The sequence below is a fragment of the Xiphophorus hellerii genome, chromosome 22, assembly GCF_003331165.1.
Source record: "Xiphophorus hellerii strain 12219 chromosome 22, Xiphophorus_hellerii-4.1, whole genome shotgun sequence".
Classification (NCBI taxonomy): Eukaryota; Metazoa; Chordata; class Actinopteri; order Cyprinodontiformes; family Poeciliidae; genus Xiphophorus; species Xiphophorus hellerii.
Genome location: NC_045693.1, coordinates 20695797 through 20716680, shown reverse-complemented (window position 1 = coordinate 20716680; position 20884 = coordinate 20695797). Strand labels below are relative to the sequence as shown.

The 20884-nt window shown below is 39.8% G+C and overlaps 1 protein-coding gene across 1 annotated transcript in view; it reads left to right on the top strand.

The window, feature by feature from the left end:
* Positions 1-1590: 1590 nt before the first annotated feature.
* grid1a (glutamate receptor, ionotropic, delta 1a) overlaps positions 1591-20884 on the top strand; it is a 239526-nt gene continuing 220232 nt past the window's right edge. Inside the window, exons 1-2 of the mRNA XM_032553886.1 lie at positions 1591-3224; positions 5132-5287. Coding sequence (XP_032409777.1) covers positions 3146-3224; positions 5132-5287 — 235 coding nt within the window. The 5' untranslated portion in view covers positions 1591-3145. The remainder of the gene's footprint in view (positions 3225-5131; positions 5288-20884) is intronic.

The window sequence follows — 20884 nt, the reverse complement described above, 5'->3', positions numbered from 1 at the left end:
TTTACCCAAGCCGACGTACGGCTGGGATTAATTAAATATTGACATAAATGCGTCTCCTTCTTTAGCTGTTTAAGATAATTGGCCATCATTGTGAGCTTATTTTATCACAAAATGTATTTTGTACTGTTTGACAGTGGAAATGGTGAAACAATTTTTTATTTTTTACAAATGCATCATCTAAAACAGCCACTAGGGGCAGTGCTTGGTCTTTTAAAAAAATATAAGTTATTTGGATGTAGCTGGTTTATAATTGAAGAAACGTTAATTTTATATAATGTATTATTCTCTGTTATGGCTTAAAATCATCTCCAAGAGAACAAATGTTTCAGGGACGAGGTACATATGAAGATGAAAAAGTGCCACAGAGGGAGAAAGTGAATTGTAAACCACTTCAAGTTAGAAGCAAATTACTGAGTCACTTATTTAAAAGTTACAAATAACAGTAGAAAGTAAAAGAAGTCGTATATCTCATTCACAAGAAGCATTCATGTGTTCTGTTCATTCTCTTACCTTTTTTATTCCATTGACATGCGCACACAATGGGTTTATTTTTAGAATTGTAAAGCCACTGGATGAGCCTAAGACAGTTCATCTCAGCATAATTGTTTTGAAGTGCACTTTTGGTGCCGATTAACTAATCAGATGTTGAGGTTTATTTGATGGGCCACCTTGACAGTTTAATTATTCGAGGCTGTACTTTGGCACATGAACTTTGAAATAACATTAATAGCAGCATAACTGAAAAAAGAAAAAAAGAAAATCACACTTGACAATGTATGTATTCCCCTAATATGTCACCCTGAAAATGCAAATCATGGGATCTATGAGGACACCGGAATCATCATGACATTTAAGGAGTGAAATCATTTATGGATACATTTGAATTAAATCCATTTATTGCCAGTTCTATTTCAATTCTAAGCATTTATAGATAATTGTTTCAGGATTTTTAAAAATATTACTTACAACAGCCTGGCAATTTTGGCACTTGATAGAGGAGCTTAGACTGCGGCCTGTCCAATAGATCGTGACGTCTAATGGTTAAACTGAACAACAAGTCCACTCCAGACCAATCGATTGGACCCCAGACAACACCTGTAAGTAGGACTACTTAGTATCCATTTAGCCCAATTGGATACAAGGCCTGAGCTGGTAACCAAGATACTAACAAAGGATGTGACCTTGGCTCACAACGGGCTTCCTGTATAGGATCATTTAGGTTGACAAACACGCTACACATGTTGGTAGTAAAATGGAAACACAATCTAACGTGCCTAAAATGGATATTGGAAAAATCGGTTCAGTTTGTGTAACATGTTAAGCTTTTTGGTATGAGTCCCACTTTATTTTCAGAGCTTTTCTGGATCAAACCCATACAGACCGTTAACACAGGGCGATTAGATAATGGTAGGTCCCATATGGGAGACATTGATCAACCCATTTCCTGCCAATATTTCTAATGTTGGCTGAGAACAGGGAAGCGTTGTCCATCATATACTCCAGAGCACAATAACCTTTATTAAATGAAAAAAATACTGAAAAAAGTATTATTAAAAATGTCATTTTTAATATATTTAGCAAATTATTAACACATTAAAATAAATACAGATGCATGTATATACGTATTTATCAAGCGTATTTATTGTCAATTTTATTTCATAATTGACATGTAAAAATAATTATTCCTTTGCTTAGTGGCACAGTTGGACTTCCATAGATGCATCTGTTGGCTCTATTTTTTTTTTCACTGTTGAGAATTGAAGGCGCTGTCCAGCTCGCTGGTGGTGCTGAAAGTTTCTGCTCTGTGCCCACGACCGACTTAACCAAACAATTAAGAGATATTTCCGTTTTTTTATGACATCCACGAGAAATATCCTTTAATTGTAAGATTATGCCCATCGAGAAAGTCCGACTTCTCCTTCTTCTTAGCCGGTTTGTACACGCAGATGTGTATTTGGGGATAAGTGGTGCCCAGATGCGGATTTACAAGCAAAAGTAACACACAAACAAAGCGATCCCACGATTAAAGACAAAGTGTGGCGTGAATTTTAAGGAATCCATTTTGCGGACATAGTTGTGTTCCCTTTTGCTTAATGATACTCCGGTAACTCCGGCCGCCTGCTGCCCGGTACACTCCGTCGTTTCTCATCCGTCAGCCACCGCCGAGGACAGATCGCGGCAAAGAAATCAGTTTCTTTTTCCCCCCTCTCCCCATGACACACCAGCTGCGCTCCGCCGTTCCGCTTCGATCCCTCACGTCTCAGCCGAGGGGAAAAAAAAGCGCACACTTCTCTCTCAAAAGTGAACTGTTTCTTCCACTTTTCACCTCTTTTGCAACATCTGTGTCGGGTTTGGTCTCTCCAGTGAGAAATTCTCGTCTGTTTTGGTTATTTTTTTCGCCTTCTGCCTGTTACAACCTCCGGCTCTTTATTATTATTATTATTATTATTATTCCTATTATCGGTTCTCTGCGTGTCTTTCTCCGGCGAGTCCAAATCATTTCTCCCCGGCTCGTCAGGACGGCGGCAGAGTCGTGAAGTCTCCGCAATCACGTGATTGAGACAGAATTGAAGAGCGTGTTTTTTTCTTCTTCTTCTTCTCTATCTCCCCTCTCTCCTTGCTGTGTGTGTGTGTGTGTGTGTGTATGTGAACCTCTATCCGTGTGTAGTTAGAGGGGTGTCCCTCCTCCGTGTTTTTTTCTCTTTTTTTTTTCAGCTGCTTGCCATGCTTTAGACGCCGGAGCGCCGGGAGAGAGAAGCGGGAGTGAGAGAGAGGTGCGCCGGGTCTCTCCCTCGCCGGGCTGTACCTGTCTCCTCAGTCCTATGTCGGGTCCCTGTCGGTTCCTCCTCGTCCTTTATGCCCACCTTCATGCGGTTGACCTGATTGTGTTGGCTTAGAGAGAAAGGAGGAAAAAAAAACTTAGAAGGAAAGCATTTTTTCTTTATTTTTGTTCTTTTTTCTTTTTTTTTTTAAGATTTCACACCTGTCTGTTCTGAAAGGAAAAGGACCGCCGTGGGGTTTTTTGGTGTCAACTGATTGCATTTTTCTTCTCCGGGGAGGGGGTGGGGGGGAGTTGCACCGTTTTGGACAGTGCAGGACAGTCGAGTTAAAAAGCTTGGATGAGACGCCTCGCTCAAATACCGAGATGGAGTTGCTGCTGATCTGCTTTTCCTTTTGGATATTGCACTGCAATCCAGCCAATGCGGACTCAATCATTCATATCGGTAAGCGTCCGAGGAAACGTGATGCTCTTAGAGGCAGTTGTAAAGGGAATAAAAAAAGCTCAGCCAACACACGAGATTGCAGTCAGACGGCGTTATAAACAGTCTAACCAGATTGCCTCCTGTCTTTAACACTATAAAACCAGGTAAAAAGTTTTGTCCCTCCCTCCTCTAAATGCCATACATTTAGTCATGGCTATATTCTTTCTGCCCACTATAAGGTATTGAGTGAGCTCTTGCTTTTCTGCAGGTATCATCTCTGCATTCACCCTGGCTTCAGATCAAAAGCCATAATAAGCAAATTCTGCCCCATAAATTGCGCTCTGTCTGCATTCAAAACACGGATTACAGTGAGTCGCGTTTTAATTAAAGCTTTGAAGAGCTTGACATCCATAAGCCAACATACTCAGGGGTTTCTTCTTCCTCTTCTGATTTTTTTTTTCTTTCTTCGGCTACATCTTGTGCAGCCGACAAGCTTCAACTTTCACCCAAACGTGACTGCAATGTCAAATAACAGAGAGAAAGAGAACAAGAGGGAGGGAGGCAGGGAAAGAGGTGGGGGACGTCAGCGGAGTTTTAGAGATGCAAAAGGGCATAGAGCTTCTTTGTACTTCAACTTCAAACCAGGGGTATGCAGAGATGGAGGCATCCTTTATCAGAGGATGTTCAAACAGATTCTCTTCAAACATGGTATTAGGCTGTATTTTTTTTATTCAAACAAATAATTTGCATTAAATATTTGCACCCCCCCACCCCTCCCCACCTTGTCCTGATCGGATCACAGCTACCGGCCTTGTAATCCCTGATAAATATGTCAATGTCACTTTGTTCAGATTTCCGTTCTGTCGCTGCTGCTGCTGCTGCTGATGTTGCTGCTGCTCACAGTTTACTGCAACAGTCTGGCAAGCAGCAGGTGCTCAGTCACTGGCTTAATACAGCAGCAGTAACACCATTCAGATGATGTTGGCTGATGCTTCGCATAGTGTTATAGGGTACCTCAATTATATTTCCTGAATTCCCCCTCACAGCGATATGTGTGTGCACTTTTTCAATCGCCGGCCGATGCCATTTTGATTAACAGAGGAGGAGCAGAGGCGGTTTAGAAGCAGTGTGCCTCCTGCATGCAAACCTATAATGCTCAGTAGGTCGTATGCATTAGATCTGATGAATATTTGCTGCTGTGGATAATAGACTCAGCACATCAAATGTTGCAATCTTCACCCGTAGCAGACTAAGCTCAAACTAGATGATGCTGGAGATTAAATGTAGTCGTATCACTCTGATGAATGGTATCAACAGGTCTTTGAATGATCTGGGATTACATTCTGTAGCCCCGACCTGACATGGATGCCTTTAGGCTAGACCATTGAAGGTGTGCTGTGGTGTCTGGTGCCCAGATGAGCAGCAGCGCGTTGTAGACGAGACACCCTGACCTGTCTGCGGCCCCCATATGCAACAACGGTGATGCGCTCTGTTTTCTGAAACCTTTATATCAGAAGCAGTGTGAACTTCTGCAGCAGTTTGAGCTACGTTGGTTCATTTGTTCAGACACCAAGTGCCTCAATGAGCCTTAGCCCCGACTCTGTTGCCGGTTCACCACTGTTCGTTTATTATACCTCGCCTAGTAGACGGAATGCCCTACAAGAGTTGATCAAGATGTTCTAAGCAAGTTGTATTCCCATTTTTCTTGGTTTAAAGTTGTCAATTTCGAGGAAGCGTTGTTTACTTGGTGCCTGACCTGTTACTCACTAGTAGGTGCAATGCTGAAGAGACGATCGGTGTTCATTCATTCTCAGTGGTCATAATGCTACGTGTGAGAAGTGTAAGTCTACTTCTCGCACTGTCCGAGGTCCAACATGTCGTTCCTCCTTAGTACATTTCTTACGTGACTCCTCGTTTCCTGCCAACAGGTGCCATATTTGAGGAAAATGCTGTCAAAGACGATGAGATTTTCCAACTCGCCATCTCAGACCTGAGTTTAAATGATGACATCCTGCAGAGTGAGAAAATCACCCACTCTGTGAAACTTATCGAGCCTAACAACCCATTCCAGGCTGTGCAGGAAGGTAAGACGCCATTCCAATTCCCCAGCAGCAATGTTCCTAATTGGTCTTGGTGACTTTTCTGATGGCCTGGTGGCATCTTAAGAGGTCTCTGTTTGTCTAAATAAGCCTTGTGGGAATCCTGCATCAAGTCTGTTTTGTCTTCTTGCTAAAAGTGTCAAATTTTATTGCATTATGCATCAGAAAACAAATTAAAGGGGCAGCGGGGAGCCGGAAGATGATGACCCAAAGGTCTGGAAGTGTTGGGGGAATATTTGCATGCAGTGTTGCCAAAGCAAGGTGTCTTCTGGGGTTGAAAAGCTAGGTGGAACCATTGAGTTGGAGCACAGCAGCATGAAGATAAGATGAGGAACTAAAAAAAGACATTTGAAGATGATCAAATATTGCTTCAGCACTATGACACTGAAAATAAGAGGCAAGTATTGCTGGCTTGCTGTGCTTCTTTGAATAATGAGTGTTACTGACTTGTTCACTTCCACAATTACTTTGATTTTCTATTTTTTTCCTTCATTTATTTTTTTTTTTGCTGGAGATATTTTATCTGTCTCATCTGTCTCATATTTTATCCCCCCCCCCCCCACACACACACACACAAAAACTATCAGTTATTTCATCAGGTTCTGCCAAGGTCATCCTTCTCAAACATTAAACAATGGTCCTGTTGACTTCAAAAAAAGTAATTAAAAAAATCTTCCACTAAAATGAATCATTAAGACTTTAATAGGTTCCCGGGGACCTTCAAAAGCTGTTTATGTCCCCTACTCTTCCTCACGGAGTCTGTACTTTTGTCCCATGTTGCACAAAGGCCTTGATGACTCATTGCTATTCACAGTACTCCTGACAGGCACAAAAACTGATAATATGTCTCGGCCTCTGCTATAATTATCGCACTGTCATTTAGCTCTGGCGTTGAACCCCGCCAGTGATATCTGGTGTTCTTATTCACATGCTCTTTGGAGAGCTTAGTAGACGTTCACTTGATTTGTTTTAACAGCGTACATAATTTGTTGCGTCTGTTTCCAGGTCTGGATTTGAGAAATATTTATTTAAAAATTTGTGAATAAAAAAAAAAAAGTGAGCATGAGCAAAAGGCACCAAGGAGTGAAAACATTGTAATTAAGTCTAAGCTCTATGCAGCACATGGTTGTCAAAGGAAAATGGCGGCGAAAGGGAATCCTCCAGCTCATATGTGACGACATAATGTGAGAATTTATGTGCAGATTTGTCCAGTAAGGATGCGGGAGTTTGTAGGAATATTGTCTTAGATCAGTAGCTTTGAGATCCAATGAATTGGTATCTAATCTGGTGATTTAAAACCCTTATAGTCCTCTAGTCTGCCTGAAATTTACCACAGTGGCAAATCATTACTGCTCTGGTGTGTCCCAGCCAACAAGAATAACTTATATTAATGTGCCATAGAATGAGAGACTTGCTTTTCTACACATAATCAGTCCCTGTTTTAGTCACGAGGACTTAGTACAGCAATAGAGTTGTCAAAAGTCGTATTCCACATCACCGTATGTAAATCTGTCGGCAGCTCTCACATCAATATTCTCACACTCAGACAGTGAGGAAAAAAGTAAGTTTCTGCCGCAGCTAATTACTGGAGGTAAATTTGCGGAAAGTTAATTTGGAGAGGGAGCATATTGATTCATTTTACTAATAAAGCCTGGAGAAATTGACAGATGGGTTGAGTTCAAAAGAGAACATAAGTAAAACAAGACGGGCAAAATTGTGATTTGTGTTGTCTAAAATACTTTGTGCTCAACAACTACACCCACAATCCCATTAATAGACCAGCCACTGACTGTGCTAGCAAAGACAAGCTAAGACAACTCACTTGAAAAACAAAATAAAGACAAACTGTGATATGTTTGCTTTGTATTTTAGGATTTTCTAGCCCTAAAATATTTTTAGCCAGAGTCTCGAGAAGAGATTCAATAATACTGCAGAAATAAACCGACCATAAACATGCATTGCTTGACTTATCTAACTAGCGGACACATGGCAATTAAACTTAGTGGGCAACAAATTATTTGCCATTAGTTCTTTAAATTAATTAACTCAGCAGTGGTGAACGAGGGAGTTTGCACATGCTGAAGAATACATATAGCTCATGCTTATTATCCTAGCGAGGGTTTCTTTTGACATTTTTAGGGTTCAAAATCTCCAGGAGTTCTTGATAACACTTTTTATCATTGCTGTTTGCTTTTTTTTTTTTTTTTTAAACGACTGCATTTCCATCTGGTGATTGAACATCCTTTTGTCAGCCTTGATTGGATATCATTTAACATGCTTAATTATTGTTTACAGCTCTGCCCCAGAAAATCAAATATTCACAGAAGCAAGTGTTTTGGGGAACGGGGGGGGGTGGGCAGATGGGGGTGTAAAAAGTGTGTGTCTGCTTGTGTGTGCGTGAGGGTCGGCTTCGGTTACCAGAGAGCGTGGGGAATAATGTGCAGTCGATGATGTGAGGATCGATGGGTGGCCTCAAATTCTTGCACCAGAGGCAAGACGGGCTGGAGAGTGTTGAGTGACAACGGGGATAAGTTAACCTTTTTGCTTTGCTCTTTTGTTCGCTGCCATCCCACTGTGAGCAGCAGTCAGGATCTTGCTACAGAATGAAGGAGGAAGGAAGAAGGAGAGGATGGACATGAGCACGCCGGGGAGGGAGGGTTTGCAGAGTGGAGGGGAATGAGGATGAGATGTGCAGAAGTAGAAGATACAGAATGTGAAATGAAAGTGAGGAAATTGGATTAAGGATAGGAGGAGCAAAGAGAGACGTAAAAGAGATGAATTAGGAGGGGTCTACAAAATCCACGTTTCATGGCTACAGAATTGTTTCGCTTCATGGCTACGATCTTCAATTCAGTTCCCTTTTTCATTCTGTTTTTGTCAACATACCATTAATATCATTCATCAGCAGTAGATAATCCACCATTTACCCTTTTTAAAATGTCAGCTATTCTTGTAGAATTGAAAATTTAATAATTTAAAAAAGGCTGAAGCAGTTCGGTGTTAGGCTCATCACTGTGACAGCAATGGCAGTGCCAAAAAGAATAGAGTGACTTTTATTTTTTAAATATGCCACAGTTATTGTAGAAACCTTGACGTTTTGATCTATAAGACAACTTTTAGTCTTTTGCAGACTCTGAACCCGATGTGAATGAGCTTGAACAAATTTTCGAAGTTGGATGGGTAAAAATTTTTATTTTATAGAGCCGTAATAGCAAAACAAGGTGGTTATTAAAAGTGCTACGTTCCTTCCATCTTCACAATTATGCACTACTTTATGTAAGTCTATCACATAAAACACCAGAGTTGATGTCTGTAATTGTAGAAAAACATAAAAAAGTTCCAGGGTGCTTTTCTGAGGCGCTGCATCTTTAAAAATTATGAAAAAAATTAAGAATTAAAAAATACTTTTCAAAACTATAAACCCTAAACTGCTTCACAGAAGCTAAAATCACAAAAGGAAACAAAATGAGACAAATTATGTGTGTAAAAACAAATGACTCATAACATAAAACACAGCATAAAACAAGAAAACTGATCAAATCAAGTCCTCACTAATTACCTGTCAAAAGAAATAAGAAAGTGTTTTTTTAGTTTTTTTTTGTTTTTTTTTTGTAAAACTATGACAATTCAAAGATGCAGGCAACACAATTTACAATTGTGGCTTCAAAGATCCATCTTTTTCAGTTCTTAAAATAAGTCTGGCACGCCTTAACCAGATGACCCCAGATTACAAACGAATATATTAAAATTGGTTGCAGATGTCAGTCTGGGCAGAATCACATTGGGCTTGAAAAGTGGAGATTAAATTTCTTAATTGGATTCAGAAATATCAAGGCAATCAGTGCAGAGTGACTAAATTGGGTTTTACATGGCGTCTCTTTCTCGTCTTCTTCAGGTGCATCCTCCACTGAATAGATATGGTCGAGTTCTGTCTTGGTTGAATGGGTAACATAATCCAAACATGGAGATAAACCATGAATGATCATGTCAAGACCAGACTTTGAAGCTTATAAATATGTTTTAATTAAATGTCAGGATAATAGTTTAAGTATGGCGGTCACCATTTGCACCTTTTCATTGAGTTTGTGTAAAAAAAAAAAAAAAGCAGTGGGAGTAAAAAAAATGTTCCTTCCTATAAGTAACCCCTGTCCACTCTGTAGATGAGATAACATGGTAACATTTAATGAAGCGAGGACAGCAGTATAATGGCATATGGGTCACCATGACAACAAGGTATTTAAACTTTATACTATAGTACAAATATGACATGTACATACAAAATTGAGATCCATCACTTTTTAAAATTTATTTATCTTTTCGTCTTTGTATTTTCCTGTCACCATTCTTAACCTGAATGCATCCTTCTGCTCTCCGCTGGTGCAAAAGCTTACTGAACTGCTTGGAGTATTTTTTTTATGAACCATTCCACCCTGCCATAAATACGACTGCAAGAAAAACCCAAATCTAAAAAAAGATCATGAGCATTAGTGAATGAGAGGGAGGGGTAACAAAAAAAAAAAAAAGAAAGAACAGTAGTGAGGCGGTGAGGAAAATCTGCTCGGAGTCATTGCAGTGTCATCCTCGCCCTTACTCGGCTTCCTTTGTCCTTGTGATAGTGGAACATGTATTAATGAGCATGTCACACAGGCACCATGCACAGGAAAAACACTAACCTATTCAGTCCGCCCACGTTCTTATCTTTTGGAGATGACGGCTCAAGGCTGGCTAAATATACCGCCTGACCACACGTACTTACGCATACAAAGTCCTGTTTATGGAGTATTCTTTCCCAGATGCAGGGGATGAAAGTGTAAATTTTAACGTCACCAGCAACAACTCTGAGGAATTTGGCTCTTGTGAGTATTGATGCTGTCATTTTCATCAGCTGCTGTCATGAGGGGAAAAAGGAAAACATTGAATTTAAAGCGGTGGTGGAAAAGATAAAATGGGCAGAACATTTAGCCTTTAGATTCTATGTAATGATATAGTCTTCTGATAGCTGAGTCGAAGTGTGATAATGTGGCGTTTTAGAATGTCCCTAAAATGTGACATGAAATCGAGATAATGTAATCTGCTGTAATATTGCAAACAATATATTCTTGTAAAATCTAAACTAAAAAGACTGAAATGAAGGGAAAAAAAGTGGTTTTCTTTGAGGGATTAGCTACAACATATACAGTATATATATTTTTTCTGAGATTGTTGACTTTTTGAACAGTTAAGGACTCCAGTTGTGTTTTTTGCTGCTTGTTTTCATCTGTGTTTTCAATTTAACTTTAACACTTGTTCATTTTCAGAAAACAATTTCTAGTTAGTTACCAAGTGGTGTGTCTGTATTGGCAGGTCAGATTTTTAAGCACCAATCGCTTGTCATAAAATCACACATTTCCTTTTTAACAAAATGAAATATGGTTGTTTTTTTTGAGCACCGATAAGGGGATTCCTGTTTCCGTTGCCACATTACTGCATGATAAATCTGACTTAAACACTAATTTGAGAAAAGTTTACTGCATCGGTTAGATTTCCATTTTGCCTCGTTAGCTTGAACATTTGACAGAAAACAACAAACAGATGTGAACCAAGACGAGGGATGTAATGAGATTACATGGCACAAGATTTTGCAATAATAAAACCTGGTGTATATTTCTCTATCTGGTTGCTGTGTTTACCCAATATACAGTACAGACCAAAAGTTTGGACACACCTTCTCATTGAATTCAATGAGAAAGTGTGTCCAAACTTTTGGTCTGTATTGAGTACAGACCAAAAGTTTGGACACACAGTTGTGTCCAAACTTTTGGTCTGTACTGTATATCAAGTCAAATATTGTACATATCTGCTGTATGTAAGTAATAAAGCAGGTAGGCTGTTGACCTAATGTGTTGACAGAGATCATGTACAGACTGCTCCTAGTTCTGGATTACAACTCTTATTTACATAAGCATCCTGAAGAAGCTTTGCCACAAACATAACCATGATGGTGTCTCAAACAGGAGACAGTAACAAAATATTGTACACAGTGAAGTTGGCATAAGGCTAAATTAAAAGACTGTTTCATAGATTACATTTTTTTTTTTTAAAGGAATGACCTTAGTTTGAGACAAACATGAAAACAGAAACGTATTCATAAATCAAACTTGGACTGAATAATCACACACCGATTATTTAAAATAGTTTCTAACTTGTCAACTTTTCAAATCGGGGATTCTCAATTTTACAAAAAAAAATGCATCTCATGAGCTAAATGTACATTGTACTCCAACACTAAACATCTCTTACCAATACATAAGCATTACATATTTAAAGTTAAAATTTTTACATGCTCGAGCAAAACTTTTATAGATACCCACCTGTCTGATCCTTAAATATCTGTACATTTTCACCCATGTCCAAAGTGCTGCATTTAGGCCATTATATGATCAGCCAGTGAAGCTAGAAATAGAACCAGCGAGGAAGGGCGAGTTGAAAACAATCCAACTGCTTGACATACGTTACACAGAGGCTTTAAGTATCTGCGCAAATGGCCTTCAATCTACTAAAACCAACCTTTGCGGCAAGGGTTTAAAAATCTATTTTTGCCCCTATCTATTTTTTTAAAAAAAGCTCCTGCAAGTTTTCCTTGCATCTGAAACCAAACAGTAAAACGGGTAGAAAAATATTCCCACCCGTTTCCAGCAAAGGGCTTCCTGGACCTGCAGCATGCGGTGAATCGTTGAGTGCTTTGCCCCACTGAGTCCTCTTCCAAAGCCACGCCACCAGTGACGGACAATTTCCTCTGACCCTTGCCAAGGTAATGTCAAGGAGGATTTAATTTTTCTGCCCTTTAGACCCCTGAAAGCCAATAGTCTTTTGAGGAGCACAGAGTGCAGTCCTCCTTTTTCTTGCTTTCTTTTTTCTCTCCGACTCTCCTTCTGAATTAATTTGTAATGGAAAGAAATGCTGAAATGATGGTTCCTTTGAAGGATTTGGCATGCATAATATAATCTCCTCCATCTGATCTTCTGTTTAGGACAACTCATTACTCGCTGAGCTCCGTATCTGATATAATGCTGCCCTTTGACTATTATCGTCCCAGCGACAAGAATAATGCTATGTAAATCTCATTAATGGATTTGTTTGTCTTTTTATGTCTTTCTACTAGCTCTACACACAGGGAGGATGATCAGGTCATTTACCAGGCCCCGTTAATTACCCAGCTGTAGTTTTAATACGTCATAAGCTCTTCATTGGACTGCATAAAGGCTACATGGTACCTTAATCTGCTTAGTGATGTTGCAGCAGAAGTGTTGCTTTTATTTAATCCGTTCACAGCGCTGCGGGTGTTTCTACATAATGATGGAGAGTCAGATTTCATCATTGTAAAAATATATTAAAATATTATATATTATGCTTCAGAATGTCTCAATAGAAATTGAGTTTTACTTTGTTCAGAGCCTCCTGTCTTTATCATGTTCATGACTGTTATGTCATGTTTATGACAGTGTAATGTCAGTCTTATGCCCCACCCCTTCAAATAAAGTGTTACCGAATTTGTTTTGTTGTAATTTACCAAATAACGTTTGCCCCAAACCATGTGGAGCAAAACATCTGGAAGAAAAAATGCTCTGATCAGATGAGGTTGGAATTGCTGTTGGTGGATAAAAAGTAGCATGGCACAACGATATGTGGCAGCGGCAGCATCATGACATGCAGTTTTATTTTTTAAATAGAAATATGGAGGCATTGCTGGAATAAGAGGCTGCCAAAGACTTTAGAGTCTTTAGAGAGGGAGAAAGGTTTTCCTAAGCGTGCAGCAAGAGCTGTAATGTAGTGGTTTGGATCAAAGCATATTTATTTGGTTTAAAGGACTCAGCCAGAGTCCAGACCTAAATTGAACTGAGATCAATTGTTTGTTTTTAGCCTTTTGCCTGAACAGCTTGTTTCCAGTAAGAGAAAATGTTTCCAAGTGGGTTCAAAACATCAACCCTTATCCACTTAATGTCAACAGGATCCCAAAGTTGACAGCAAAAGTGGCAAAGAAGTATAGATGACTTGATAAAATTGTGGATGTGTTGACATTTTAAACTAATACCAGGCATAGACTTGAATAAATAAACCTTTGTTTGGTTTTTATATTTATAAAATGGACTGTGATATTTGATTGCAAGATTTCCTTGTGCCTAAACCAGGGGTGGGCAATCCTGGTCCTCGAGGGCTGGTGTCCTGCAACTCTTAGATGTCTCCCTGGTCCAACATATTTGAATCCAACAGCTGACTCACCTCCTAAGTGCAGTCAGGTTCTCCAGAGTCCTGCTAATGACCTCATTATTTGACTCAGGTGTGTTGAAGTAGAGATACATCTAAAACTTGCAGGAGACCGGTCCTCGAGGCCTGGAGTTGCCCACCCCTGGCCTAAACCAACATGATATGATTTCCTTTGATTTTTGTCTTCATGAATTGTGGTGTTTTTCACTCTTTTCCAAGTATTGACTTAAATGTTTGTTGTGAGAATTCAGAAAAGGATTTATAGTTGATTTTTGTTTGCACATTACAGTACTATTCCTCACTTCTGAGTTTGTGGGTGATACTCTCAGAATAGTTACTTTGTCTTCCCGTCTGGCTAATGGTTATCAATTTATTTTTTAATTGTTGTATTTCTACACCTCTAGAGGAACTTGTGGCTTCCTGCTTGTCTTTATAGAAGTGTCTTTTAAATTGTTACTGTTTTTCCTTTTTTTTAGTAATTTGTTGTAGAAAAGATAATCTTGAATTTAGCAAGATGTGAACACAAACTTTGTATCAAAGCTTCTCCTACTCAGGCTGTTAAATTTAGCATGATATTGAGTCATCGTGAAAGATCTGGGCCTCTGATTAGAGTCACATATGCCAACAATCCTGTGCATTTGCTTTATTGAGCTACGCAGCAATAAAGAATATGTGATTTAAGCCTGGATGGCGCACTGTTTCATTTAATATGTTTGTGCGAGAGCTCTGTTTAGCACTGCATTTATTGCCATGATATATTGGTTCTATCCCCATTTTTCGCTGTTTATTATTGATATTGACATTTTTTTGTTCTTTACAAACCTTCTGTGTTATTGTAAAGAAAGCAGTCTTGTTGCACAGGCTATGTGTTACTCCCATAACACTTGTCAGAGCAGTTCCACAGATGACACACAAGTGCGCCATTATACTAGCTACATTCACGCCATGCGACAAGGATGACTCAGGGGGGAACCTTTATGATCTGCAGGCCAGTGTAATAACTACGAAAATATACATTCCTGAAGCTTTTTACTCCGATTAGCTGGAGTCAGTCATGTCTAAGCAGCTGATGCACACAGAAAAAGAGAGAGAGAAAGAGGGAGAGAGCAGAATAAGGAAGAGAAGTGAAACATAAAGGTCAAGGCTTAAAGGCTGGATCTGTTTTGTAGGTTTTCAGCTTTTCTGCTCGGAGCTGTACAGGATCCGCTGTCAGTACTTCTCTGCAGTGGAGAGACACCTCTGTGTCACTTTGTCTCATCATCTCCAACAGATGTCTCATTTTGCTTCCCTTCGACTCTCCTTGAAGGGAGCTCAAATAAATGTCTAAAAAAAGAAAAAGAAGGGGAGGAAAAGACTGAAGTATTTCAACCAAACATTAACTTTAGGATCAGATCATTTAATTACAGGAAATGTGTAATTTACTTTAAATGCCACTTCTGATTTGTATCACTAGATAAATTATGTGCAAGATGCTAAATGTCACCGTGCGCTGTGATTTAAGTTTGTTAGGAAATACTATTCAGTGATGTATTTTTTACATTTTTTTTTTTGGTGAATAGAGATTCCAGTGGCATTTGAGTTAAAAGGGGTTCAAAATAATGCGCTTGAGATGGAGTTTGATTCTCAACTCAAGATGGTATCAGCTGTGGATGGAGAAGTTGAAGCAAACGGCAGTGATCATTATCAGAACATTTGCTGGTGTCAATTTGTTTATATTCTTGCTTGAAACTTGCCATCTTATTGGTTTGCTGCTCATTTCCCACTGTTGCAAAGTGCCTAAATGCTGTATTCTTGTATTATCTTAAATATTTATGTGAATTGCTAATGCTGTGGCACTGTGTGCTTTATGACCTCTCGGCACTTGAGCTCACCCAGATAACTTTTCTTCCTCTGACTGCCAAGTGATGGGATTGATTTCTTTCTTCTCCCCTCTGGTGTTGTCTGGATTGATAGCAATGTTACAGACAGAAGCAAAGTGGCAACAGTGGTATAGGTGGTAAGAGTTTGTCCTGTAATCGGACATTTAACCTGCCTTGCCTTCTGGTGGTGGTCAGAGGTCAGCGGCGCTGATTGTACGGCCGCCTTGTTTCTTGAGGTTAAATTTTAATGAGTAACTCCTTCTGTTTACTAGTGCTTATAACTGAAAACATCTTCAGTAGAGGATTGCACACAGCACAGGAAACAAACACAAAAAAAGAATGTTATTTTCAAAATAAAAGTTGGTATTTCAATATAGAAGCAGCATATACACTGCAACTTAATGTGTTACAACAACTTTAATCAGTTGCCTAAAGCACTAGGTGAGGTTGCCAGATCTGCACATTCGGAGGCTTGTTTTTAGGAGGGCAGATTTCATCATAAATAAATGCTAAAACAAATGTTTCACACTTATCTGACATGAGTTTGGTTCTATCCGTCCATAGGACTGAAGCTCATGCAGACTACCAGCCCATCAAGAAGCTTCAAAGAGTTCCCGCAGACAGCATGAGGTCACTGCACTGCAGTTATTTGGTTTCCCTGTTCTCTGATGCAATCAGAATTACTACATTGCTCTAATTAGAGACAGCGGCAGTCATGTTGTGCCTTTGTTAGTTTATGTATTCATTACATGTTGCCTCACCAGCAGACTCCTTAAGGCTGACTTCAAAGTATTTCTTGCTTTTCATGCTGCCATCTTTGATTGAGGATCCTCTGAGGGAGGAGGGTCATTGTGTGAGGGGCTGACTGATGGCCTCTGTAAGACATTATGACTGTCTGCCTCCTAAAAAAAAAATAAAAACAATATAACATTTTAAATGAGCCCAGTGCATCAAAATCCTCCTGGATGTTTGATTGTTGGTGCTCCCACAATCCATCTCGAGTTCAGGATTACAAAATTTGGCATCGGATGAGGATATTGGGCTCATTTTACACTGTCAGCTGTTGACTTCAAAACAAACAGCCCACATGCATCCTGTCTGTGTCCTGTAATTGTCGTTTGAAAGCACCTTCATTGATTTCTTCGCTTTAACAACAGCATTCAGTTTGTGACAGCCAGAAGAGCAAAAAAAATAAATAAAATAGTTTGTCAGGACACCTGCTTAGACGCCACTCATAACTCAACAACCCGCTTGTTACACATGTCGACGCGCGACCCATGTTTCCCCCCTCATGAAGGTCTCGCCGCCCCATGTCTTATTCATGTTGCCATCGTCTTTTGTGTGACAGATTTATAACGAGCTGTGGAGGACGCTGTGACAGATGTTAGTGCTTCGCCACGACCCCAGTCCGCCCCAACCACCGCTGGGGTTTGGCCATCAATACCACTCTACCTGTTAGGGCAGGAGAAACTGACAGATAGTTGGGCATAAAGAGAGGGGAGAGGGTGGAGGCGGTGGCCTGCGATGATCCGTTCTGTAAGATCAGATTGATGCCGATGAGGCCCGCAGCCTCTGTCCATTGTGACGCTCCACAGTCCCACACGATGGGAGCAGCGTTTCTCTTTGTATGTGCCGTTATGCTTTGCTGTTGTTGGGCTTCCCAAAGTGTGCTGAGATGACACAGATGCAGCAGAGGGAGATGGAGTGGGCGTATAAATGCAGGGAGAGGATTTGCCTGTTTGTGCATCGCGCTATGAATACGGCGTGTGTTTGCATGGTGTAATAAGTGAGCGCCTCTGGTGCTTTCATCGATGCAGTTTGTGGGTTTGTTTGAAAATTGGTTTTTGTGGTTCTGGTGAGAGGTACTGAAACCACTTTGGTAACGGAGAGCTCGCAACTCCCTCTTTCACTCACTTCTGATTCGCTCAGGGGGAAGTGTGCATAATTTACTACCCACCACCTGCACTATTGGCTGCAAGAAGACTTCATTCCAGGATGCAGGACAAAGAGCAGAAAATCAGCCTGGAGTAAATCCCATTAGAGGCTAAATAGGAGTCAGCCAAAAAAAAAAGAAAAAAAAAAGAGCAGTGCAGCTATATGCGATGATGCATTCTTTTTCAGACACATGGAGGAGGAGATGGCGCTGAGATGTAGGGTTGGGAGGTTTAGGAGTTGAGGGATTAAAACTGGGGGCCTTGGTGAGACTAGATTTGGGGAAGAAGGGCGAATCTGACAGTGAGGTTGATAGAAATGGCAAAAGGCTGATAAAAAAATGGACGGGGTGTTAAATTCTCATAGAGCTCAAGATGAATGAAGCCATTTAAAACTGCAGAGTCGGCTTGCTTGCCTCAATGATAAAGCGGCGCCAACTGTATGTGGGAGCCATTGTTTGCATTAGCGCCCACAGACCCAAACGCCAAGTTTCGGACCATCTGTCGCAAGAATCTCTCCCCAGTTTTACTCTCATACTCTCTGTCTCTCCCACATTGGTATGGACCTTCCATCATGCCCAGGGAGAAGGGATACCGTCCAAAGACGAGGCTAAGCTAGTGTGTAAGCTCTCTCTTAGTGAAATCAAGACCCAGCTTAAACCTCTCCTGGGATCTCTCGAGTGTTCAGTGCAAATATGCAGGCATCAGTCAAAACTGGGTCAAATGTGCATGCAAATATATGCGCGTCTAAGACTTTTACTCGAATCGGCACAGTATAATCACTCGCTTTTGGATGATTGCTCTCTTACCTTTATTAGATTCAGCGTTAACACGCCAATTTATTTCTTATTTGCTCTTTTTCGTGCTCCTTCATGGACGATTCTTTTTCTTCTGTCTACAGTCAATTCAGCTAAGAGCAAGCTTTCATTGCTAAAAGGCTGTTGCCTGTAAATGGAGAAATGAACGTCTTTGACTAATTGGTGCAATGACAAAGAGCACAGCAAAAGACGAAGATTAATAAAACATCCCAGATGCTGTATATTTGTCATTTGCTTCTAAAATTAGCAGAACATTTTAGTTGTCTCTGTCCAGTTTACTGTCACTGCCAGTCAAATCCCTTTAGGAGTATTCATATTGAATGGGTATGATGCATCCAGACACCCAGAGCTAACTTGTAATCATCATGTTTTTAGTCACTGCTGGAACAAGTTTGTAAACTCCAGTGAGAGATTTTAATGGATCCACGTTTTAACCTTTTATAATCTCATTGTTCTTTAATAAGGTGGCCTCATTTTACAGAGACGTCCCATGTCAGTGCAGCCCAAATCTGAAAACAGCAGCACACTTTAAGGGAGTTTAGACACTGTAATGGTTCAAACGTATTTGGTTTAACATTTATTGTCTTCAGCACAACTTTACTCGCCAAGTTTGTGCAAACAAACAAGGCATTTGACTTCAGTTCCCCTTTTCTATCTGCTTTAAAAAAACATTTTAACAGAGGTGAATAAAGTAGCCAAAAAATTGGACTCAAATGAGAGTAGCACTACTTTATAAAATTTTTGCTGAAATACAGGGAAAAAAATAGTCGTACTGAAAATTTCTCGGTAAAAAGCGCATTTTTATGGCATTAAAAAAAGATCACACAACTCTAGAAAATACCATACATCTTGTATGGTTTTGTGTCCTGTATTCATTTTTCTTGTCTGTTCAACATGGATTCTCTCACCCCTACACATTTACTGCTGCCTTTAATTCATCTGCAATATGTTGCAAGCCAGATATTTTGCCTCTCTGCTCTTTTTTTTAAAATGTAGAACTTTACTGAGCTTTTTAACGTGGTCCTTGTCTCTAAAGTAACACCCAAAATGTGGGTTGTATTTTGTTTTATTATTTTAGCTAGTTACGGCGTGGAAAGCAGAGGTTTTAATCATCCAGAACGACCCCCATCTTTGGGATGATTTAATAGGTTAGGAAAGATCGCATTACTCACTGAAAAAGGTGGCGAGCAGAGCAGCATTAATGTGGCGTTTGCATCACAAAAAGCTTTTTCAAACCCAAGGCAAAGAATGATTCATATTTTTATCCTGACTGTGGCAGATCATCTTCATGATCTCTCGTTATGTCACTGCCGTCTTGTTTCACATGTTGTAACATTTTCCGCTGTCACTTAAATTACGTCTTTACTGTGTACAAGATTACAGTATTTACTTCGTGTGCACAAGGGTGAATGTTATATACTTGTCAAGCAAAATCGATATCCAGCATTTTGAGTCTGGACTGTAATTTTTTTAAATGTTTTAATAGTGTCTGACCCCAATGCATCTGTTATGAGGATGTCATGCTTCCAGCTTAGCCTTCTGTTGAAGTGGAGGTACAGAGCCACTTAGTGTGCACAGGAGTCTGTGGAGGTGTAGGCTTAGTGTTTATGGATGTGGCACCTATAAGGAACAGCATTATTTTAGCAATATAAGTGGCATAGTTATGCAGACAGTGATAAATGTTTTGCTATTGGCATTATGTGCAACTGTGCATCAGAAACCACATAATTGATTGAAACTGTGCACCAAGAGGTAATTTAAGGGTTCCTTATCCTGATTGATGTGGTGTTATAAAGTGTGTTTGAAGAAGCAAGACAGATACACACGCTGGCAGCCAACAGAGCCAAGGATACACATGGCGAGAAACAAACTAATTAAGAGCAGATCAGTCTTAATTTCCTCTGAAAGAAGTGATTTCCAAATCCTCATACTTAACCGACACCTGCGCTTAGGTTTTTGAGACACGTACAGTGTGTTGCAAGAACATTCATATCCCCTCAGCTTTAAATATTATTGGGGTTTTGTCTAATAGATCAGAAACAACAAACTATTTCAGCCTTCTCAAGTGATGTTATTCAAATTGCTTGGCTAATAAATAAAACATATTGTGTTCAGGTCACATGGAGCTTTTAACCCTAATTCCAACCTATTACAGAATTTTAAGATGTGAAGCAAATGGATTTGAATATTTCAGGGGTTTTCACTACCTCCCTCACAAAGTAGTTGAATTATGTAATATCTTCCAGTTGTTTTAATGAATTCTATGTATATACAGAATGTTCCAATTCTCTTTCCAGTCCTTGAAGATAATCACTACCCCAAGCCTTATGCTGATCTGTGTTTCCTTTTGTTTTCAGAAACAGAGGTACAATAAAACCAACGATGTGGTATTTCAAGCAGTGAGATGGAGGATAAAAAAAAGAAAAGTGTTTCAGTAGTCGGATGGTGTATTGTCAGACCAGCGCTTTATTTTTTTTGGTTCCACATGTTAGATTATTCATGTGTTTTCAGATACATTAAAAGAAATGTATTAAAGAAAAGTATTAAAAATGTTTTCCTGCTGCCAGGTGCAACACCCACTTACTGATTTTTGAATGACAGCATGTTTGGTGTGAGACTGGTGCAGTTTTATGCTGGGAAGAACCCTACACACACTCACACAAATTACCCTGCCGGCAGTGAATTTCACTGTCTTGGTTTGCTGTCGTTAGCATGTCAGAAGTATTTGTT